We start from the raw sequence: 25024 nt of genomic DNA on the forward strand, positions 1-25024 counted from the left end.
GATGGCAGACTAAAGTCTTAAAATAACCATCTTCAACCCCTATCCTTCTGTTGGTTTTTTTTTGCCAGGCTTCCTGGGGTCTTTCGCATACATACCTAGTTTAGTGGTCAGCCAGGGATTTAGATGAGTTTATTCTCAAATTTTGGATCTCAGCCTTTCTCTTGCTTCCAGAATTTCCTGCTTTATATTTTCTTTTTTAAAATAAAAATTATATATATTTAAGATGTACAACATGATAATTTGATATACATATACACTTGACTATTACTACAGTCAAGCTAACTAACATATCCATCTCCTCACACAGGTACCAATCTCTTTTGGGTGGTGAGAGCACCTGAAATCTAGTCTCTAAGCAAATTTCCAGTCTTTGTTATAGAATTACTAACTTTGGTCATCATGTTGTATATTAGATTTCTAGATTTACTCCTCCAGCATAACTGCAACTTTGTACCTCTTGACCAACATTTCCCCATTTCCCACACCCTCCAACCCTAGTAACCACCAGTCTACTTTCTGCTTCTATATATTTTAGGTTTCACATATAAGTGAGATTATACAGTATTTATCTTTCTGTGTCTTATCTCACTGAGCAAATGTCCTCTAGGTTCATCCATGTTGTCACAAATAACAGGTTTTCCATGTTTTTCATGGCTGAGTAATTATATCACATTTTCTTTATCCATTCATCCTTTATGGACACAGGTTGTTTCCATATCTTGGCTATTGTGAACAATGCTGCAAAGAACATGGGTGTGCAGATATGTCTTTGAGATACTGATTTCATTTACTTCTGATATATGCCCAGAGGTAGGATTGCTGGATCATATGGTGTTCTATTTTTAATTTTGAGGAACTGCCATATTGTTTTCCATAATGGCTGTACCAGTTTATATTCTCTCTCACAGTGTACCACAGTTCCAATGTCTCCACACACATACTGGGTGATACTTGTTCTCTTTATCTTTTCGGTAATAGCCAACAAATTGGGTATACAGAAGGACCATACCTCATCATAGTAAAGCCATATATGACAAGACTACAGTTAATATACTCAACAGTGAAAAGTTGAAAGTTTTCCTCTGTGATCAGGAACAAGACAAAGGTGTCCACTCTCACCACTCTTAAGTACTGGAAGTCCTAGCTAGAACAATCAGGAAATATGAAGTAATAAAAGGCATCCAAATCAGAAAGGAAGAAGTAAAGTTGTCTTTATTTGTAGATATGACTTTATACAAGAAAATTCTAAAGACTCAACCAAAGAACTGATCAACAAATCCAACAAAGTTGCAAGATATAAAATCAACATACAGAAATCAGTTGCATTTCTACATACTAAAAATGACATAGCTGAGAAAAAAGTAATCTCATTCACAATGCATTAAAACAATAAAATAATTAGGAATAAATTTACTAAGGGAAGTGAAAGATCTGCACAAAGAAAACTGTAAGACTTTGATGAAAGCAATTGAAGAAGACATGAATAAATGGAAAGATATCCCATGTCTATGGACTGGAAGAATTAACATTTGTTAAAATGTCCATACTACCCAAAGCTATCTATAGATTCAATGCAATCTCTATCAAAATTCCAATGGCATTTTTCATAGGAACAGAAAAAACCTAAAATTTGTATGGAACCACAAAAGACCACAAGTAACCAAAGCAATCCCTAGAAAGAAGAACAAAGCTGGAGATATCACACTTCCTGATTTCAAGCTATATGACAAAGCTATAGTAATCAAACAGTGTAGTACAGGCATAAGAGTAGACACAGACCAATGGAACAGATCTAGAGCTCAGAAATAAATCTTTGTACATATGGTCCACTAATATTTGACAAAGGAGCCAAGAATACTCAATAGGGAAAGAATAGTCTTTTCAATAAATGGTTTTGGGAAAACTGGATAACCATATGCAGAACAATGAAATTGGTCCCCTGTCTTATACCACTCCTAAAAATTAACATGAAATGGACTAAAGGACTAAATATAAGACCTAAAACTATAAACCTCCCAGGAGAAAACATAGGGGAAAATCTCCTTGACTTTGGTCTTGGCAACAATGTTTTGGTTATGACACAAAAATAAATAAGTGGGACTGCATCAAACTAAAAAGCTTCTGCACAGCAAAAGAAACAATCAATGAAATCAAAGATAACTTAGGGAATGGGAGGAAGTGTTAGCAAATCATATACCTGATTAAGGGGTTAATATTCAAAATGTATAAAGAATTCAAACAACTCAAAAACAAAATATAATATTTTAAAAATATTATAAGATGGTAGAGTAGAAAGACCCTGAGTTCTTTCACCCCCTCTCACGAGCACACCAAAATCGCAGCTATCTGCAGAATAACCCTCGATGGAAAAGACCAGGACCTACCGGAAAAGATCTTCTACAACTAAAGACATGAAGAACGAACCACAGCAAGACAGGTAGAAGGGGTGGACTCACGATATAGTCAAGTCCCATACCCCCGGCTGGGTGACTCACAAACTGGAGAACAATTATATTGCAGAGTTTCTCCCACAGGAATGAGAGTTCTGAGCCCCACTTCGGGCTTGCTAGCCCAGGGGTCCAGCATCAGGAAGATGAGCCCCCAGAGCATTTAGCTTTGAAAGCCAGCAGGGATTAATTTTGGGAGTCCCACAGGACTTCACTCTCTATTTAAGGCTGCAAACTTGTTAAATTTTATAATCGTTGGCTTCTCCAAGTGAAGCTCAGAAATACTTAAAAAGAGCTGTAGTGCCTGCCTTAGGAGAGATGGTGTTTATTCCAGTTTGCATTTTTATGGTGAAATAAAATCCTTTACCAATGAACTAATGTTTCCTATAAAAAAATTTTTTTAAAAAGGGACTTCCCTGGTGGTGCAGTGGTTAAGAATCTGCCTTCCAATGCAGGGGACATGGGTTCGAGCCCTGGTCTGGGAAGATCCCACATGCCGCAGAGCAGCTAAGCCTGTGTGCTACAACTACTGAGCCCACATGCTGCAACTACTGAGGCCTGCATGCCTAGAGCCCGTGATGCATAACAAGAGAAGCCACTGTGTTGAGACTCTGCACACCGCAACAAAGAGTGGCCCCTGCTCTCTGCAACTAGAGAAAGCCCATGTGCAGCAATGAAGACCCAATGCAGCCAAAAATAAATAAATAGATAGATAAATAAATAAATTTATTTTTTTTAAAAAAGGCTTAAAAGGCTCAGACAAAATCTTTTGTGCACCAGGACCTAGGGCCAAAGAAGTAATTTGATAGAAGCCTGGGCCAAACCTACCTGCTGGTCTTGGAGAGTCTCCTAGAGAGGAAGGGGGCAGCTGCAGCTCATCCTGGGGACATAGACACGGGAGGCAGCCATTCTCAGGGGCTCCTTCTACCGCATGGATGCTGGCGCTGGCAGGTGCCATTATTGAATCCTCCCTCTACCTCATTAATGCCAAGTTCTGGCCCACCCAACAGCCTGTAGACACCAGTGCCGGGATCCCTCAGGCCAAGGAACTAATTGGGGGAGGGAGCGTAGCTCTACCCATCAGCAGACAGGCTGCCTTAAGATCTTCTGAGCCCACAGCTCCCTCTAGGCACGGCCCTTCCTACCAGAGGGCCCAGGACCCAGCTCCACCAACCAGTGGGCAGGTACCAGTCCCAGAAACCCCTGGACCCTGGTCCTGCCCTGCAGAGAACCTGTTATAGCCTTTGGACCAGCCTCACCCACCAGAGGGCAGATACTAGATGCAAGAAAACCACAATCCCACAGACGGGGGATCCAGCCCTCCAAAAGCAGGCCAGACCCTGCCCTAGGACTAGCTGGGCCCCAGCCCTACCCACTAGCAGGCCAACACAAGCTTCAGGACACTCCAGACCCCACACTGAACTGTGTCAGGAACAACACCCCCGACCCCACCCCAAGGAATCCGACACTAGCTCTGGGATCCCTGGGCCCTGCAACCAGACTCCAGGATCTGGCTCTACCTGCCAGTAGACTGGCACTAACCCCAGGACCTGGCTTCACCCACCAGTGAGCCAGCACTAGCCCTGGGGCCCTCTGCGGTTCTGCAGTCAGCTGCCTTGTGACCTGTACACACCAACCAGCAGCTAACAGCCTCTGCACAAGGCAGGGCCTGACAACCAACTGGACCAGGGGCCAACAAAGCCAAACAGACCACCCACATAATCAGCCTGCCACAACAGAAGGACCCACGCAGCCCACATAGGGGGGAAACCCCTAGAGCTTGGGTGACAAGAAGGAAGCGTGCTTCTGGGACAAAGAGGACATCTCCTCAGAAGGCCATTTCTCCAAGGTCAGGAAATGTACACTCCCAAGACTGAACCAGGAAGAAATAGAAAATATGAACAGACCAACTGTCAGTAATAAAATTGAATCTGTAATTTAAAAACTCCCAACAAACAAAATTCCAGGACCAGTTGGTTTCACAGGTGAATTCTGCCAAATATTTAGAGAAGAGTTAACACCTACCTTTCTGAAATTATTCCAAAAAATTGCAGAGGAAGGAACAGTCCCAAACTCATTCTATGAGGCTACCATCACCCCGATACCAAACCAGACAAAGATATCACAAAGAAGAAAATTATAAGTCAATATCACTGATGAAGACAGATTCAGAAAATTCTCAACAAAATGTTAGCAAACCAAATCCAACAATACATTAAAAGAATCATACACTGTAATCAAGTGGGATTTATCCCAGTGATGCAAGGATTTTTCAATATTCGCAATTCAATCAATGTGATACACCACATTAATAAATCAAAGAATAAAAACTGTCTGATCATTACAAGAGATGCAGAATAAGCGTTTGACAAAATGCAACATTCATTTACAATAAAAACTCTCCAAAAAGCATAGAGGGAACATACCTCAACATAATAAAGGTCATTTATGACAAACCCACAGCTAACATCATACTCACTGTGAAAAGCTGAAAGCATTTCCTCTAAGATCAGGAACAAGACAAGGATGCCCACTCTTGCCACTTTTATTCAATGTGGTATTGGAAGTTTTAGCCACAGCAATCAGAAGAGAAAAAGAAATAAAAGGAATCCAAATTGGAAAGGAAGAAGTAAAACTGTCACTGTTTGCAGATGACACAATACTATACATAGAAAACCCAAAAAACACCACCAGAAAACCACTATAGCTCATCAATGAATTAAGTAAAGTTGCAGGATACAAAATTAATATACAGAAATCTGTTGCATTTCTGTATACCAACAATGATCTATCATAAAGAGAAATTAAGGAAACAATCCCATTTACCATTGCATCAAAAAGAATAAAATACCTAGAAGAAATCTACCTAAGGATGTAAAAGACCTGTACTCAGAAAACTGTAAGATACTGATGAAAGAAACTGAAGACAACACAAACATATGGAAAGATACACTGTGTTCATGTTCATGGATTGGAAGAATTAATGCTGTTAAAATGACCATACTAACCAATCAATCTACAGATTCAGTGCAATGCCTATCAAAACACAAATGGTATTTTTCACAGAACTAGAACAAATAATTTAAAAATTTGTAGGGAAACACAAAAGACCCCAGCAGCCAAAATAATCTTGAGAACAAAGAACAGAGCTGCAAGAATCTGGCTCCCTGACTTCACACTATATTACAAAGCTACAGTAATCAAAACAGTATGGTACTGGCACAAAAACAGAAATATAGTTCAATGGAACAGGATAGAAAGCCCAGAAATAAACTCACACAGTAAGGTCAGTTAATCTACAACAAATGAGGCAAGAATATACAATGGAGAAAAGACAATAAGTGGTGCTGGGAAAACTAGACAGCTACATGTAAAAGAATGAAATTAGAACATTCTCTACACCATATACAAAAAAAAAAAAAAAAGCAACCCTCAAAGTGGAGTAAAGATCTAAATATAAGAACAGAAACCATAAAATTCCTAGATAAAAACACAGGCAGATCATTCTTGACATCAATCATAGCAATATTTTTTTGGGTCTGTCTCCTTAGGCAAAGAAAATAAAAGCAAAAAGAAATGGGACCTAATTAAACTTAAATCTTTTGCACAGCAAAGGAAACCATCAACAAAATGAAAAGAGCCTGCTGAATGGGAGAAAATATTTGCAAATGATATGACTAATAAGGGGTTAATGTCCAAAATATACAAACAGCTCATACAACTCAATACCAAAATAAAAAACTCAATTAAAAAATTGGCCAAAGACCTGAAGAGACATTTTTCCAAAGAAGACATCCAAATGGCCAACAGCTCTATGAAAAGATGCTTAACATAGCTAATCATCAGTGAATGCAAATCAGGGAACGCAAATTGAAGCTAAAGTGAGACTTCACACCTGTTAGATTGGCTATCATCAAAAAGACAAGAGATAAGTGTTGGCACAGACGTGGAGAAAAGGGAACACTTGCGCACTGTTGGTTAGAATGTAAGTTGGTACAGCCACTATGGAAAATGGTATTAAGTTTCTTCAAAATATTAAAAATAGAACTACCATATGATCCATCCATCCTACCTCTGGGTATATACCCATATAAAAGGGAAACAGGATCTCGAAAAAATATCTGCCCTCCCATGTTCATTGCAGCATTATTAACAATAGGCAAGATATGGAAACAAATTGTGTCAATCAATGGATGAATGGATAAAGAAGATGTGATTGAATGAATGTATACCACCCGCCCCCCACACCTTCAGGGAGGGGAGAGGAGCTGAAGATTGAGTTGAATCACCAGTGACCAATGATTTAATCAATTATGCTTATGTAATGAAGCCTCCATAATAACCCAAAAGGATGGGGTTCAGAGAGCTTCTGGGTTGGTGAACACCAGATACAATGGAGATACAATGAGAGTGGTGCACTTGGAGAAGGCAAGATGGCTTTTGATTTTTTCCCATACCTTGCCCTATTCATCTTTTCTAGCTGGCTGTTCCTGAGTTAAGTCCTTTCATAATAAATAGGTAATCTAGTAAGTAATGTGTTATCTCTGAGTTCTGTGAGCCACTGTAGCAAACTCAAGGAAGGCATCGTGGGAACCTCCAGTTGACAGCTGGTTTGTCAGAAGCACAGGTGACAACGTGGATCTGGGATTGGTATCTGAAGTGTGAGGGGAGGGGGCAGTCTTTTGGGGTTGAACCCTTCATCTGTGGAGTCTGGCACTATCTCCACATAAACGGTGTTAGAATTGAGTTGAATAGTAGCACACGCAGCGGGTGTCAGAGAATTGCTTGCTGGTGTGGGGAAACTTCCCCCCTTCCCACATTGGAAATGGGTGCAGAAGCTTAGGTATCCAATTTTGTTTTAAAATGAAACCACCAAACATATAAGTAAATACACTAACCAGTTTTTAAGGTAGAGGAGAAAATTATTGTCGATCCATTTTCCTTAATTTCAGTGACGAAGAATTTATCTTGGAGCTTGGCACATTTGTAATATTCACTCTGAGGAGGACTGCGTTCTTTTCAATTGGCAAAGACTGTCGTGATAATTTCTTAAATGTAATAAGTATTGTAGAAGCATTTGCTTATTGTTTTCAGATCGCTGGAGATCTAGTAAGCTTTATAACTTCATAATATCCAAGATCTTGTCTTCTTTTCAAAAGTTCAAGCAAGGGCTTCATGGGCTTTTTGGATGCTTATGAGCAGGCTGTAAAAAGGATCAGGATCCTTTCTATTCTGTTTTCAGCTGGTCTCTCTAACCCCAGAAATGCTTTCTGTAAGAATCTGTCCAAGTATATCTTTAAAAGATGAAAGTCTAAGGTAGACTTTTTGAATTTTGGTCTGTTACATTTCTATCAGTTTTCTAATTATTTCTCTCTGTAATTAAACAGTGACAGAAAATTCTGTTTATAGGATCTGAGTATTTAACTAACGTATTATGCAAGTAGCTTCTTCACAATCCTTAACTGAGTCAACATATTTGGTTTTAATTTTAACTTCTTTGGAGAAGTTCTGGAATATCCAATCGAATAGTTACGTGCATCTGTGTGAATGCGCAGGATTTGATATTTCACACAACACTCTTTCAAATGATTGAATCAGTTGAGTTCCATAGTCCTTAACCTGGCCCTATTAGGTTACAGCACTGATGGCCTCTGTGAATCCTATAATTGGGAACACTACCACTTAATTACAAGGTGATTTTTAATTGAGGCTTTCTTTTAGCCAATCAGATGTAACAGTGCCTTCTTGGTTTTTGGTTCAGGGAATTGTTAAACACAAAAAATTCAATTAAATCCCTGTGCTCTTCTGGCTTCTCTGTGTCGTCTTTGGCCGAATATGCCAACAGAAAATTTGCTCCTATTCCAATATTGAAGCTCACGTACAATGGTTTATATGTTCTCCTTGATAAATTATATTGGAATATCCTCCATAATTCTGGGCTTACTGAACTTTTCCAGGGTTTGGGGGTCATTTATTTTTTCTTTTTTTCTGTTTTCACCTGAAGTCTAGAAGAGATTTGGAGGCAGGAATGGTGCTTCTCCTATTTGGTTGCTCAAGGAAAAAATAATTTAAATTTCATGAAATAGGCCCACCACAAGTGTGATCTAAAAACTGTTTCGATACCTAGGCAAAGTTTCCCAAGAAGCTGAGAGAAAAACTTTAACCTAGAAGGGAAAATTCTGACTATATAACTTTACTTCAAAGTTGAGAGAAACTTTGAGTACTGGGTGAAAGTTAGCATTTGGCTTTTGAGAGACACTTTGTTTTTCTCCTGTCTTGCCTGTGCCTACCAAGTCCCACTATTACAGAAAGCTTTATGTAGTTCTCTATGTAGTTCTCTTTGTATCCAGAAATGTTATCATTAGGAGGTTACATTTTTTTGTTAGAAGGTGTCTTCAGATGCCAAATCACGTGGTTTGGGATCATTTTTGCCAACTCAAATACTTTCTTTTGATGGCAGGTGACTAAATTTGTACTGTACATATTATTTTCATTCTCATCCATAGAGATATTTAAATTGGGCCTTCTCTAAACAGTCTTGTACTACAGGTTGTTCTCTTTGAAAAATAGACTACTGAAAGCTTGAATGAGCAGAAATAACTTGTGTGATACCTGCATGTTTTTCTTTGATTGTTTTGGGTATTTGGGCTTCTTGAGATTCCGAATGAACTTTAGGATGGGTTTTTAAATTTCTGCAAAAAATACCATTGGGATAATGACTGCATTTAGCTGGTAGAAAGCTTTGGGTAGTATTGATCTTAACAGTAATAAATCTTCCAATTCACGAAAATGGGATATTTCCACTTATTTGTCTTCTTTATTTTCTTGCATGTCACTCTGTGGACCCCGATGAAAGGATATTTCACAATCAATAATGTAAGTGGCTAGTGCATGGCTATAAAACAACACATTTCAGCCAGAGTGACAACTACTTGCAGTAGGTCAGCTCCAGGAAGATTTGAAGAGAAGCGTTGTGGCTTTTCCAGCCACTACATTTGCAAATCTCCCTCTGCAGTTTATTGGCTGGTGGAATAGTTTCCTGAACCCAGCTGAGCTGCCTAGACCCTTGGTCCAGCCTTGCCAACCTCAGACATGGATATACCATGTGAAAGCTAGAGAGCAGGTGCAAAAATGTGTTTTCTGAACAGGTACTATGGAATCAAGGATAATGTAGCTCCTGCAGAGTTGCCTGTAAATGGCAGAAATAGAGACACAGATGTAAAGAATAAACATATGGACACCAAGAGGGGGAAGGGGGGGCAGTGGGATGAATTGGGAGATTGGGATTGACATATATACACTACTATGGATAAAATAGATAATTAATGAGAACCTGCTGTATAGCACAGGGAACTCCACTTCGGTGTACAGTAGAAACTAACACAACATTGGGAAACAACTATACCCCCCCCAAAAAAAAGAATTAGCTCAAGTGAAAATATACTTTTTCCTTAATGATTAGGTGAGTGAGTGACCCACTGCAATCTCTCTGCAAGTGACAGGCAGTGCCAATAGGAACAATAGGTACCTTGGGCAAGACCTACTTTGTAGCTAACTCCACACTCATGAGTTTCTTAAAGATATTCTTACACTGCTTTAGACCGGATCCATACAAAGGCAATATCCTTTTTTTGTGTCCATTTTAAGCAAACACTTATTTGTTTTCAGGGTGTTTAATGTGTCAGAGAGGCTATAGGCTTTGCATGCACACCAACAGCATTGTCCAGTGTTAATGTACACTAGAAATCTGGTGGGTATCCACAGAGGAAATTAGTTTTCCAATAGTGACGGAACTGTCAGAAACTCAAGTGTACAGAAATTTGACCAATTCAGTGGTCTGATTTTAGCTGTAGAGTCCAGGTAAATTCCAAGAGTACTGTCTTCAGTGATGCCCACTTGACTCAGTTCTTTGGCCCTCGTCTAAAAGTGTGTATGCAAGAGGCTGGCTTAGTGTGACTGCCATCCTTAGCTGTTTGGAAGTCAACACTTTAATAACCCACTGATTTCATGCATCTAGTATGGCTGTTAATGTCAATCTGACTCTTGTCCCTTGATAGGTGCTCTGTTCTTTTCCTCTGGAAGATTTCAGAATCTTTCCTGTCATTTAAAATTTCAGATTTGTTTTTCCTCCAAAGCCCAGTTTTTAACACTTGGGTCCTTTCTAAAGTCATTCTCTTATTTTTCAAGTTAAGAGAAACTTTCCCCATTATCCCTTTAAATAGTTCCTCCTAATTATTTAAATTTTTCTCTTTCTGGAAAATGCTATTATTAACAGTTCTACTTCTATTCTCCTTATCTCTTAATTTTATTTTGGTATTTTCTATTTTTAAAAATCCTTTCTTGTTCCTTCCTGGGAGAGTTTGTCAATCGGATATTCCAAACTGCAAATCCGCAAAGCAATAAGTATACATTCTACTATTTATTCCAACACTTGTGACTTTATTTCTTGCCACTTGATTCTTTTTAAAGATTATTTGTTACTGTCCTATTCTGCTAATAACTTCTCTTGGTTTTTCGGGACAGCCAAGCAGTTTCAAAGTGAACTTACAGACATGATTTCAACATTTGTTAAAGCAAACTTATAGCCAGGATCGAGTATGGCTGTATTTTAATGTATTTAATGTGATGTGGGCTAGGATCTGTGAAGGAAAGAACGCCTACAGACGTCAAGACATCAAACTGTTCTTGGTCCTAATAGAGGCAGAACGTACAAAGGGCTAGGTAAACACGTAAAAACTAGGGACTGCAAGATTACAGAGTGTGGCAATAATAGGGTACTAAGGAAGATTTTTTGGAAGAGTCTATATTCGGACAAGGATCGTATATGGGGTCTTCTGCATTCCATGGCTGTCTAGCAATGGCATATCCAACCATGAAATGTAGAGAAGCCACCGTGTTCGCACCAGTCTTTGCAAATACACGCATTTTGCCGCCTCCTGCGGTAAGTAATGTACTAGGAGGAACCTTGTTTGCTGTCGGTAACTTGAGCATTTTCATCTTTGCTCCTTCTCTTCACTGGGATTAGAAATTACTTCAAAAACCGCCGGCCTGGGCTTCCCTGGTGGTGCAGTGGTTGAGAGTCCGCCTGCCGATGCAGGGGACATGGGTTCGTGCTCCGGTCCGGGAGGATCCCATGTGCCGCGGAGCGGCTGGGCCCGTGAGCCATGGCCGTTGAGCCTGCGCGTCCGGAGCCTGTGCTCCGCAACGGGAGAGGCCACAACAGTGAGAGGCCCGCATACCGCAAAAACAAAAACCAAAACCGCCGGCCTAAGGAAAAGACGCAAACAAAACCAGGCACCCGCTTCATCTGAGAACTGGAACTCGCGCGGCTTTTCCTTCCTTAACTAGGAACCGAAAGTTTTCCCCCAGCCCTACCGGCCCAACCGCGGCACGCTGGGCGCGCGCCCGCCGCGGCCCAAGGCCGCCGAGCGCTCCGCCGGCTTTTTCCTTCCGGCGCTTTCCCCGTGCGCCCCCTGCTGGCGAGCGTCTAGCTCCCGCGCTCCGCCCTCAGTCAGCGCAACGGGCGTCGCTGTTGGGCCAGCGCGGCTCCAGGTCAGCGGAGCCATGTTCCTCCTGCTGGTTCTGTTCACCGGCCTAGGCGGGCTGCACGGAGGCCGCAGTGAGTCCAGAGACCGTTCCCCTCGCTTTGTTCGGTCGGGGGGCTGCCCTCGTTGGTCCAGGATCCAGGCCCAGTACTCCCTCCCTCCCCTCGCCCCTCGCCCTCACCCCCCACAGCCTCCCGACCCTTGGCCTCGAGGACTGCAGCTAAGGAGGCAGAGAGGCAGCCTCCGGGGGAAAATCTTTTCATTTCCGTGGGGTGGTTTCCTTGTCTGGAAAACGGACAGAAATGAAAGGTGTGGCCTTTTTCTACCTACAGCAGTCTAACTTTGTGTGTGTGTGTGTGTATGTGTGTGTGTGTAGAGAATAAAAAGTTAAGATTTGACAAGGCTTAAGAAATTTATCGGTAAGAATGACCGAAGGACAGCAGAAAGGAAAAGTAGATGCATAGATTATAAGAAAAACTTGGTAATGTAGAGAAACAAATGAATTGGGTTTAGAAATGAATAATGCAAGATTACAAGTATCACAGTAACTGCTTATTTTTTGTTTTAGATCCTCATAAAACCTTTCTGCAGACCACAGTTCCTGAAAAGATTTCAACATCCGAGGCAATAGAACATCCAGAAACTAATGTAATTGGGAAAAAATATTTTTATTTCTTAAATTGTGTTAAGTTGCTTTTAATATCAAGACCCTAGTAGCTGAAGGTGGGCTCCAGCTCTTGGAGGCACAGCTGACCACTCAGGCCAGGTTCACAGGGAGGAGCATTTTGATGTGTATTTGTGTGTGTGACCCTGTGTGTGTGTGTTTCTGTTGAGGACGAAGGATTCTAAGGAGGATCCACCGGGGCCAGCACTAGGGAAAGGCAAGCAAAGTGCTTGACTCAGGTGCAGAATTTAAGGGAGTGGCAAAGAACTGGGATTAGGATGAGGCTGAATGAGGTTAGACCAGGTCAGATCCTGTCTTTCTTGAAGGTATTGATATTTTTTTCCATCACGGAAGTTTTGCATTAATTTTGATTGTTTAAAGTATTGCATTGAAATAGTACTTATCTTGATTACTGAGTTTTCTGGGCCCCGCCCCTCGTCCTAGGCCTGCGGATTTGCCCTCAGCTACTTACCTCAACTTTCAGTTAGTCAGGGAAGAGCTGAAAGTGATCAGTGAGTGAAAGTGAGAAAGATGAGCTGATTTTTCAAGTTAAGAGGCAGTCTGGGTCAGCTTTTCAGCCATAGCTTGGAGGGGGACAATTTTCTCTGTGTTCTGTTTAGAGGCCTCTAGATACCAATTAAATAAGCTTCCCACTCATTTTGCCTAGTTGTTACACTTTTTTTTTTTTTCCCAATTGCATGTGGAGATAAACTAATTTGGGAATGTCAAAAGTTCTTCATTTTGGCCAGTGTAATTTTAAATCATCTTGGGTAAAATGGACCCACTTAGATAGATATTTACAGGATGAGGGTCCACAGGTGTTAAACATAGGGCCAGCTGGTGTTACTTCTTGGGTAGTGGCAGTGGATTTTAACTTGGCACTTGAAAATTTGCTTGCAATTTTGGAATCAAAAGGTATTTCTGGTAGTTGTGCATTCAGCTAGACGTTTGGGCAGAAAGACTGCTGATACACAGAGTGGAAAACCAGTACAGTGCCTGCTACAAGTCTTACATCTTCCTCCTCTGAATTTTTCTTAATCCCCCAAATTTGTTATATGACCTTCTTTGGTACTGTAGGAGGAAACCATTTTTTTTTTTGCCTAGCTGTTAGTATGTGCTGGTTTATATTTGACTTTCCACCATTTTTGATGTTTAGTGAACAATTGCAAACTGCACAAAGAGCTTCAAAAGGACTTTTTCCTCAGTCGAGGAGTTTCTACTGTTAGCAAATTCATTACAAAATTTGCACTTGCCTTTTGACATTTTGGGGTTTAAATATACACATATAAAAATACAGGTAGTGGTTCCAAAACATTTCAAAAAGAATTGAAAATATTGAATTTGAAAATCTTGCAGCTGTGTCAGTGAAACTCACATGTTCAAACTCATAACTAATCATAAATGAGCTGAACTGTTGAAAAGATTGTGAACCTGTGAACAAACTATAAACTGAACTTGATATGTTATTTAAAAAAATGGGGAACTTCCAATTTGCCTGTAAGGGCCAGTTGTAAACACAGTCTTTCTGAAGAAAGCCAGAGTTAATGTTATGTAAGGTTTTGGGAAGCCTGGTGTCAGGGAGCCATGGGCTTTCAGAAGTGAGAGTGTTTAGGTGCTGGCAGGCTCTCAGCTGTGTTAGTGCAGTTAGTACAGGAAGAGTACTTGCTGGTCTTCTCACTTTCAGAATCCTCATCAGTGCAGTGTCAGAGGAGGGAGGCACTTACTCCTATCTAGAAGCTGTGGCTGTCACTGATTGGCTGACTTTCAGAAACTTTGGGCTGTCATTGATTTGCTAACTTGCAGAAGCTAGTTATTTGAGTATGGCTCTTCTAGCCACATGCCATTGGTAGTTTGATAGGGATTGCACTGAATCTGTAGATTGCCTTGGGTAGTATGGTCATTTTAACAATATTAATTCCTCGAATCCATGAACACAGTATATCTTTCCATCTGTTTGTGTCATTTTCAATTTCTTTCATCAGTGTCTTATGGTTGGTTTTCTGAGTACAGGTCTTTTACCTCCTTGGTTAGATTTATTCCTAGGTATTTTATTCTTTTTGATGCAATTGTAAGTTGGATTGTTTTCTTAATTTTTATTTCTGATAGTTTATTGTCAGTGTATAGAATGCAACAGATTTCTGTGTATCAGTTTTGTATCCTGCAACTTTACTGAATTCATTTATTAGTTCTAATAGTTTTTTGGTGGCCTCTTGACGATATTCTATATATAGTATCATGTTGTATGGAACAGTGACTGTTGTAGTTCTACCATTTCAGTTTGATTTTCTTTTATTTATTTTTGTCTGATTACTCTGGCTAGGCTTTCCAGTACTATGTTGAATAAAAGTGATGAGAGTGAGGATCCTTGTTTTTTTCCTGGTCTTAGAGGAAAAGCTTTCAGTTTTTCACCATTGAGTATGTTAGCTGTGGGCTTGTCCGATATGGACTTTATTATGTTGAGGTATCATAAATGATGTTGAGTTTTGTCAAAAGCTTTTTCTGCATCTATTGAGATGATCATATGATTTTTACTCTTGAATTTGTTGATGTGGTGTATCACAATATTTGATTTGTAGATATTGAAATATCCTTGTATCTTTGACATAAATCCAATTTGATCACGGTGTATGGTCCTTTGAATATATTGTTTAATTTGGCTTGCTAATATTTTGTTGAGGATTTTTGCCTCTATGTTCATCAGTGATGTTGTCCTATAATTTTTTGTGTGTGTGTGTGTGATGTCTTTGTCTGGTTTTGGTATCAGGCTGATGTTGGCTTCATAGAATAAGTTAGGGAGTGTTCCTTCCTCTTTAATTTTTGGGAATAGTTTGAGAAGGACAAGTGTTAACTCTTCTTTTAATGTTTGGTAGGATTCATCTGTGAAGCTATCTGGTCCTGGACTTTTGTTTGTTGGGAGTTTATTTAAATTACTGATTCAGTTCATTACAATTCTGTTCATATTTTGTATTTCTTCTTGATTTAGTCTTCGTAGATTGTACATTTATAAGAATTTATCCATTTCTTCTGGATTGTCCATTTTATTGGTGCATAATTGTTCACAGTACTCTCATGATTTTTTGTAGCTCTGGTGTGTTTGTTATAACTTCTTTTTTATTTCTGATTTTATATGGGCCCTCATTTTTCTTGATGAGTGTGGCTAAACTTTTATTGATTTCATTTATTTTTTCAAAGCACCAGCTCTTAGTTTCATTTTTTTTTTAAGTCTCTATGTCATCTAGTTCTGCTCTGATCTTTTCATTATCTTTCCTCATACTAACTTTGGGTTTTGTTTGTTCTTCTTTTTGTAGTTCCTTTAGGTGTAAGGTTAGGTTGCTTATTTGAGATTTTGTTTCCTGAGATAGGCTTGTATCACTAGAAACTTCCCTCTTAGAACTGCTTTTGCTGCATTCCATAGAATTTGGATCACTTTGTTTCCATTTTCATTTGTCTCCAGGTATTTTTTGATTTCCTATTTGATTTCCGCAGTGACACATCAGTTGTTTAGTAGCATATTGTTCAGAATCTACGTGTTTGTGTTTTTTGCAGTTCTTTTCTCCTTCTGATTTCTAGTCTCATACCTCTGTGGTTGGGAAAAGAAATGCTTGATGTGATTTCAGTTTTCTCAGATTCACTGAGACTTGTTTTTGGCATAATATGTGACCTATTCTGGAGAATGTTTCAAGTGCATTTGAAAAGAGTGTGTATTCTTTTGCTTTTGGATGTAATGTTCTGTAAGTATCTCTGAAGTGCATTTTGTAATGTGTCATTTAAGGCCAGTGTTTCCTTATTACTTTTGTGTCTGTATTATTTGTCCACTGATGTAAGTGGAGTGTTAAAAACCTTACTGTTACTGTGTTACTCTCAATTCATCCTTTTGTGTTTGTTAGTATTTGCTTTATGCATTTAGGTGCTCCTGTGCTGAGTGCATATATATTTACAATTGTTATATCTTCTTGTTGGCTTGACCCTTTTATCATCTGTGCCATTGGACTGTTTTTCCTATTTTGACCCATATTTCACTGCCTTAATTACCGTAGCTTTATCAGAAGTCTTAATATAAGTTAGTATAGGTACTCCTACTTTTCTTTCGAAACTTTAAAGGTGTCATTCCATTGCCACCTGGTGTCCATTGTTTCAGTCGTAGAGTTACACATTATTTATTTATTTTTTAAATTTTATTTATTTTTTATACAGCAGGTTCTTATTAGTTATCTATTTTATACATATTGGTGTATATATGTCAATCCCAGTCTCCCAGTTCATCCCACCACCACCCGCCCCCCGCCACTTTCCCCCCTTGGTGTCCATACGTTTGTTCTCTACATCTGCCTCTATTTCTGCCTTGCAAACCGGTTCACCTGTACCATTTTTCTAGATTCCACATATATGCGTTAATACACAAAATTTGTTTTTCTCTTTCTGACTTACTTCACTCTGTATGACAGTCTCTAGATCCATCCACACATAATTTATTAAGAATTATTTTGAAATTAATGGGTCATTTTTCTCTTACTGATTTTTGAGTATGTTCTCTTTGTCTTTTGTTTTAAATGTTTGAGCATGACATGCCTAGGTTTACTTTCTTTGTGTTCATCCTGATTTGGAATAATAGAATATTTTGAGACTGTGGGTTGATACCTTTCATAAGCTTTGAAAATATCAGCCATGAATTTTTAAAATGTCATTTCTTTCCTAGTCTTATCTTTATCATATGTTTTTGGACTATAATTACATGAGTGTTAGACATTTTTCATTGGTCACATTTCTCTTGTTTTCTTTTTCATATTTTTCTCTCTGTATTTCAATCTGGGTATTTTCTACTGACCTATATTCCTGTCACCAATCTTATCCCCTGCTGTGTCTAATATTCTCTTATACCCTTTTATTGAATTTTTAATAACAGATATTGATTTTTTCTTCTGTAAAATCAGAAATGTCTTTCTGATTTTAATTCCTTTATTAAAGATTCTATACTTCTACTGAAATTCTCCACCTTCTCATTTTAATCATGGTCATTTTATAGATATTACTGTGGCTTTGTTATTATTCTCTATTTTTTATTTGTATTTTTAAAAATTTGATCTTGTTCTTTAGCATTTGTTGTAATTTTTTAATGGAAAAAATGGTGTATTCATTTACTAGAGCTTCCATAACAAAGAAACATGAACAATGTGACTTAAACAACAGAAACTTACTGTCTCATAGTTTTGGAGGCTAGAAGTCCAAGATCAAGGTGTTCGCCGGGTTGGCTCTTTTAGGGACTTTGGCTCCAGGCCTCTATTGTTAGCTTATAGATAGATGTCTTCGTATGAATCTTCGTGTGGGATTCTCCTGTTGTGTATGTCTGTGTCCAAATTTACTTTTTTTTTACAAGGATACCGCTCACATTGGATTAGGGCCCACACTAATGACCTCTCCTTAACTTGATTACCTCTGTAAAGGCCCTGTCTCTGAATAAGGTCACGTTCTGAGGGACTGAGGTTAGGAATTCACATGTAAATTTGGATGGAGGGGAACACAATTCCAAACAGTTGGATGAAAAGTTGTAGAAGCTCTGGATGATGTCTTTTTTGAGTTTTTCTCTCCTCTCAGTTTTGTACATTTCTTGTTAATTGCATCCTAGTTTTGTTGTTGTTTTGCTTTGTAAGACATGTGGATTTTAAATTTTATTGGTGCTATCATATTCCCCTTTATTTTTTCATCATATTTATTTAATAAGAAGGCATTTTTAGAGGGTGCAATTTTCAGGTCCCCTCAAGATTCCACTTAGACGTCTTTGTAGAGCGCCATTCAAATGATTCTTCTCAGAACATTTATCTGCTGCAATGAATCTTGCTCTGTTATAATAGAAAGTTAAAGAACTGAAAACTTTTAAATGGCTATTTCTCTTGCTAAAATAAGTTTTTTAAATTAACCAAATAAATAATTTAATGAATCTTATATTTTCTGTTATCTTCTAGAGGGTTCTCTAGACATGTCTCTGCCCTTCCTCTATCCTCTCCTACCTTCTATTCCAGAGGAATTTCATTGCTTGCATTCGATAAACAAAGTGCAATGGTACTTATTGTGTTACCTTGCTAGAGATATAGTCGATTTCTTGTAGTTCTGTCTTTTAGGAGTGTGTCTTCCAATGAGCAGGAAAATTTACTTCCCAGGAGGGCTGGGAGTAAGCAAGCAAAGGTTTCTCTCAAGTGAGGTGGGCATCTTGGCATTTGCCTTGGGCACGGTGAATTGGTGGTGCGTGTCTAAGCCAAAAGGTAATTATCAGCAAGCTTGTCCCTCAGATATGTGAGTAACGGTGAATAGGAGGCAATTCAATTCAGAATCCTGAAGATTCCAACATCCACGTGGGAAGGGAAGCACATATGATAGTTATATATTGTTCCTAATTTTGTCAGTTTTAAGAGCATAACTTGAAGAAAACATTTTTGCATATATTATTTACAAGTGTTATTGAAATGTTTTTGGATGCTCATGTACAGGTTGCTTATATCATTACAATAGAAGGAAAACCATATTTTATCCATCTCAAAAAGCAGTAAGTATTTTATCTTTTCAAATTTTAATTTTTTGGTTTCTTGATTTTTAAAAATAATTACAAATAGGATTATTTCATTTTTGTTTAACATCTTTATTGGGGTATAATTGCTTTACAATGGTGTGTTAGTTTCTGCTTTATAACAAAGTGAATCAGTTATACATATACATATGTTCCTATATCTCTTCCCTCTCAATTCAAATGTATATTTGATACATATATACATTTGATACCTATTGTATATCAGTTATTGGGTAAAGTCATAGGCATACAAAAGGCAATAAAACATGGATACAGGTAAATAATTTATAATGTAGAAAGATATATTCAAACACATCAATAGAGAAATGGAGAACTGTTTTACAATGCGTTACTAAGATAAATGTGTAGGTAGGATTCTGTGGAAATCAGAGAAGGCTTTTTGGAAAGAGATGACTTGAGCGAAGGTAGTCAGCTCTGTGAAGAAGTGAGGTAGTGTTGGGGGACATCCTGATTCAAGGAAATCATGTGCAGGTTTGAGACAGACTGGATTTTTGTGGTGTGCAAAAAGTAGTGTGAATGACTGAAGGACATATTTATTGAGGATAGAAGTAAAACATTTTGGCAAAGTAGGCAGGAGCTGGACTGTAGAAGATCTAGAATGCCATGATAAGGTATTAGAAGCCAAAATGTTTTTAAGCATGTACTTATATAGGTCCGTTGAGTCTTTATAGGCTGTTTCTGAGGGGGTAAAAGTGGAGGTAAGGTGTCTAATTGTATGATTATATAATAGTTTAGGTGAGTGATGGTAGTGGCTTGAACAATGATCATAGCGCTGGAAAGAAAAATTCAGTAAACCTTGAGGATAGATTTGGTAGAATGGGAAACAGTGAGGAATCTTGGATAATTTAGTTGTTGCTTAAGAAAATTGGTAGATTATAGTGTAATAAAATGAGAGATATTAATGAAGGAGATATTTATGTGAGGAAGGGGTGAGTTTGGTTTGCATTGCTTATAAGATATTCAAGTGGGGTTTTTTTCCCTTAGGTATATGAATATAGGAATTTGAATCTCTAAGGAGAGATTGGCAATAGGGATATAGATTTAGCAGTAATTTAGCAGTAATCAATAGGGATATAGATTTAGCAGTAATCAATTTGGCGTAATTTTTTTTTAAGTGAGAGCTTACAGAGTGTTTACAAATATACTGGTGGCTAAAGACGGAATCTTGGGAAAGACCAGTATTTCTCTTTTCGGTTCTACCGAAAGAGATCAAGCTAGAAGGGTCAGGGAGGTAGGAAGCGAAGCAGAAGAGTGATGTGTGATGTAAAATAAGTGATTAGAGTGAGTGGTCACAGTTTTCAAAATGATGCTAGAAGTCCAGTGCAATGATACTTTTAAAACTGTCTTTCGGATTTGACATTCTGGTGGTTATGAATCTTTTCCAGAGCAGTTCAGGGTGAGTAAGAATTGACAAAGCAAAGAAACTGTGTGTAGACCACTCTTTTGGTAAAATCTGTTGAGAATTGAAAATATGTAGGGAATAGCTAGAGGAGGACACAGGGCCAAGGGAGAGTTATTTAGGGTAATAATGACTTGACAATAAACTTTTCAATAGTGTTGAGATAAAAACCAGTAGAGAAGAAGAGTTTGAAATTACAGTACCAATAAAGTATGTATCTTCAATACATGGTGCAGAATAGGACGCATAGCACAAGTGTTTGCTTTGAACAAAAGAAGTAGTGATTCTCTGGGAATAAATATAAGGAGTGAGGATGGGTACAGGTGATCTGATGAGGTGACATGGAAGTTATTGAGATGATTGACAGGAGCGGTGTCAAGTTTCTGAATACTTACTGAGGAGAATGAAAGAAAATTCAGACCCAGGTTATTGGGAAGAATTGGTACTTAGTTAAGCTTAGTGAATATGAATTTGTAGTGATGCTAAAAAATCTTTCAAAATTCTGTCCTAACCCTACCTTTTAATTTTGAGATTCAAGTTTAAAATCTGGAATTAATGAACAATAATGACAGAGAATTGAAAGTTCTTTGTTGGAAATTGAGACCTATGTTATTTCGCTATTTGATATTTCTAGCAATTTAGGTCGTTCATTATCATGCATTTTAGTATTATGTGTCACTATAATTAAAATGCCTCCCTCTGCCCCTAATTTATTGTAAATGACAAGCATTGGGGCAATAGGATATGCCAAGATAATGCACTACTTTAAATTTCTCCCTCAAAAGGAAAATTTGTATTATGAAGAATAATTTTTCTATGTCTTCTGTTCACAATTTGACCATGTTTTGGTGATTTCTGCCTAGATCATTTTTATCTTCAGCTTCTGTTGTTTATTCTTATGACAAAGATGACACCCAACATTCTCAGCCTTTGTTAGCTCAGGTAAGACTTAGGTATTTTGTTACAGATTTCTTATTCTGGATTTTCTTTAAAAATACAAATATTATGAAAGTTTAGAATATTACTTTACACATTCACTGAAATCGAATAATGTGGACTAGTTCTTATTTCCACCTGGCACAACTTCATTGGGTAATGGCCACTCATATTAAAGTACTAAGGTAGTGAAAGTAAAAAGTATAAGTGAGATATCTGGGATGTCCATTTCAAAAAGAACTTATCCATTTGTTTTTCTCTGTGTATTTTTTTTCAGATGGATTGCAATTATCATGGATATGTTGCAGGTTTTCCAAATTCTCTTGTATCCCTCAACATTTGTTCAGGACTCAGGTTGTAGCCTCTTTAAAGACATTCCATTTGCCAGTACTAGATCTTGCTAGTCTATAAGTTGATCCTTTATGTATCTTTTCTAGTTCTACAGTCACCTTTGTTATTTCAGTTCCCAAAGGCGTGAACCAGAATTACTGATAAAATAAAGTGTGTCACCCCGGCAGCATCCATTCCAGATGGGAGGCTACTTGTTGATTCTAACAGGATATGCTGCTTGAGGCTTTGAGCAATCTTGAGTGTGGGAGGTGCTGATTGGGTCTCTCCATACTAATCTAGTTTTCCCAAATTCTTTATGTTTTAACTCGTGTCTTAATTTCCTAGAATGGTTGACAGTGTGGAATGCCTGAGTCTGACAGGTACTTTGGCTCTGCTCATAGTCTTTCTTAGGCGCATAGCACCTTTAACTCAGCCACACAGATAAATGATTTAAGACGTGAAGTGTCAGAGGAGAGGTAAAGATTTCAAAGAGAAGAAAGGGACCTAAGACCAAGGAAAAGAGTGTCTATGGCTCCTAAAGGTTGGCTTAGAAAATCAACACCCTAGGTAGAGGTCTTAACCCCTTTAAGCACATGGATGCATGCCGCTAACCTTCTTTCTTTAAGATAATCAAAATATTTTTATTAGAATATTTGTAATAAAAAGCCATACATATCCTGTGTTATTACTGGTCCAGTTCTGGAGCAACACCTCAAAGAATAAAGAGATAAATAGAAAAATAAAGTGACTTTAAATGTAAAAAAATTTTTGGCCAAATCAACATTTCTCATAGTTTCAGTAGAATCATATCAGATTTGTTTTGATTATTTTAACATTCAGGGGAATATTGCAGTTTAAAAACATCTCATATGGAATTGAACCAATGGAAGCTGTATCAGGATTCATGCACATGATTCATGAAGAAAAAAATGATATAACTAATATTCCTCTGTTATGGGAAAATGACACTTATATCTATGATAGCTCACAGTATCAAGTCAGAAAAAGTTCAGAAGTAAGTGTGGACTGTTTAATTTAAATTTTTTCAGTATAATTTTATGAAATGAAAAATACTTTCAGAGCAAAATGTGGTGATATGCAAATTTTAAATTTGTTTTACTTTTTCATGATGGCTCTACATGACTTTTCAAATGGATGGAGAATGAAATTAAGTTCTTTGTTATGCTTGTTATTAGATGAAAGTTTAGCAAAAACTTAGGTAATTAATCTTGGAAACAGATATGTGAATATAAGATTAAATAAAGCAAAAAACTAATTTTCTTGTGTGGGCATTTGGATAATTAATGTAAATTATTCCTTTTCCTCAATTATTCTGGTAATTTAGGTGAAAATAATATGTGATCTAGATTTCTAAATGAGTCTTTGTTAATGTGAGAATTCAGAAATGAATAATATCAGTGGCTTACATAAGGTACATGTAAAGCAAACTGATGAATTCTTCCTCCACAAAGACCTGTAAGCTGCCATAAATAACTTTCCTGGCTCTAGTGAACTGCCCATGATTGTAAACTTTAGTAATATTTTTCTAAACTACATTATTTATCAAAAGTAGTTTCTAATAATTGGTTGCAGAAAATCTGCGCACATGGAAGATTACTATGAAAAATTATCAAAAGGCTAAGGAAAGGAAACTTTTATGTTATAAACTTAATATTTCTAATTTCAGCTACTGCAAAAATCGAAATATACCTGGGTTCTTGTATAGCTTGGAGTCTCATTGAAAATTCTTATTAATCACAGGCATGCTTTGGACTGGAATTTTCTGAATAGTACATAAATTTTGTAGTTGAAAATCAGCTTAATATTTAATCAGTATCAACTCGTCTCTCAGTTTATCTCTGAACATAATTTCAATAGAAGGCAAATTTTTGGAAATTTCTCAAGACTCATGTTGTATGTTTTTCAGAGACCTGGCTATTTCAAGTTATTCCCCCGATATCTTGATATGTATATTGTTGTGGATAAAAATCTGGTAGGTTCTTTTTTTTGCATTGTTATTTTTAAATGATTTAACAATCGTCTTTAACCTGATTTCAAGGATATAATAAAAATTTTAAAACCATTTTTTGATAAAAGTTTATTTTGCTTTTGCAATGAATGCTTAAAAATTATGAATACACCAAGTTTTTGTTAATTCATTTATTTTGTATTCTGTGCTCTCTAACTGCTTTTGTAAAGTGAACTGTCTTTTCATTTTCTGAAGCTTGCCAGCTATTTTTCTTTCTTTCAAAAGGACTACATCCTCAGTGGAAGCATAGATTAGAACTCCTCCAAACCCTACCCCCCGCACACAATAATATCTAATTGCCTCAGCCTAATTAGAAGGGTAGTCTACAAAACAAACATGCCACTCCTTCTAAGCAAAGGGAGAAAACAAGTTATATGTTTTGTTCTAGCTAAGTTCTAGGGAAACAAGTTATGTTTTGTTCTCCTAAGTTCAAGGTAAATGAAATGACAGAAAACGAACAAAATTCTCATATTGAGGATGCATGACTGTACTTCAGGTCTTGTATAGGTTTGGGTTTTGAATTTATACAGCATGGGCAATTAGTAGATTCTAAGCTATGAGGCTACATTTGTCCCAGGTTGGTAGGTCTGAGGGCAGCTGATGGAAGCAAGTAGTATTTCTCTCTGGAGGAATGCAACTTCAAGCAGGATTCCTACAGATTAATATCAGCCATATATGAGCTCAAAATCCATAAGAGACTTAGCCACCATGTACAAGGGTTAGCAAAACAAAAACTCATAGATTAGACCCACAAAATTTTGAGATATTAAAATTTTAAGATATAAGTTATAAAATAAGGATATTTTTTCCCATAAGGAAGTCATTGGTTCTGAAGAGGTGAATATGAGGCAGGGAAGCTGAGCTAACTCTTGGCAGAGGTGACAAAAATTGAAGTGTATGACTCTTTAATGAGTTGATAGGTTTTTTAGCGTGGCTAAGCTGACCCAGTACAAAGTCAACACATACACTAAAATCACATTCTTACAAAATGACAAGGCAATTAGAAGTAGGAAAGCAGAATTTTAATCATAATCAAAAAAAGGAAAGCAATAAAGGGAAAGAAAAATGTACATTAAACTTTTGTTTCATAAATG

At 37.7% G+C, this 25024-nt stretch overlaps 1 protein-coding gene across 1 annotated transcript in view; it reads left to right on the forward strand.

The window, feature by feature from the left end:
• The first annotated feature begins 11996 nt into the window (after nt 1-11996).
• LOC111173533 (disintegrin and metalloproteinase domain-containing protein 5-like) overlaps nt 11997-25024 on the forward strand; it is a 134668-nt gene continuing 121640 nt past the window's right edge. The window contains exons 1-7 of the mRNA XM_022571269.2: nt 11997-12066; nt 12561-12640; nt 19139-19194; nt 21499-21577; nt 21849-21925; nt 22742-22916; nt 23829-23894. Of these exons, the coding sequence (XP_022426977.2) occupies nt 12012-12066; nt 12561-12640; nt 19139-19194; nt 21499-21577; nt 21849-21925; nt 22742-22916; nt 23829-23894 (588 nt within the window). The 5' untranslated portion in view covers nt 11997-12011. The remainder of the gene's footprint in view (nt 12067-12560; nt 12641-19138; nt 19195-21498; nt 21578-21848; nt 21926-22741; nt 22917-23828; nt 23895-25024) is intronic.

The sequence above is a fragment of the Delphinapterus leucas genome, chromosome 21, assembly GCF_059928025.1.
Source record: "Delphinapterus leucas isolate spDelLeu-1000000601 "Yukka" chromosome 21, BTC_Dleu_Yukka2, whole genome shotgun sequence".
NCBI lineage: Eukaryota > Metazoa > Chordata > Mammalia > Artiodactyla > Monodontidae > Delphinapterus > Delphinapterus leucas.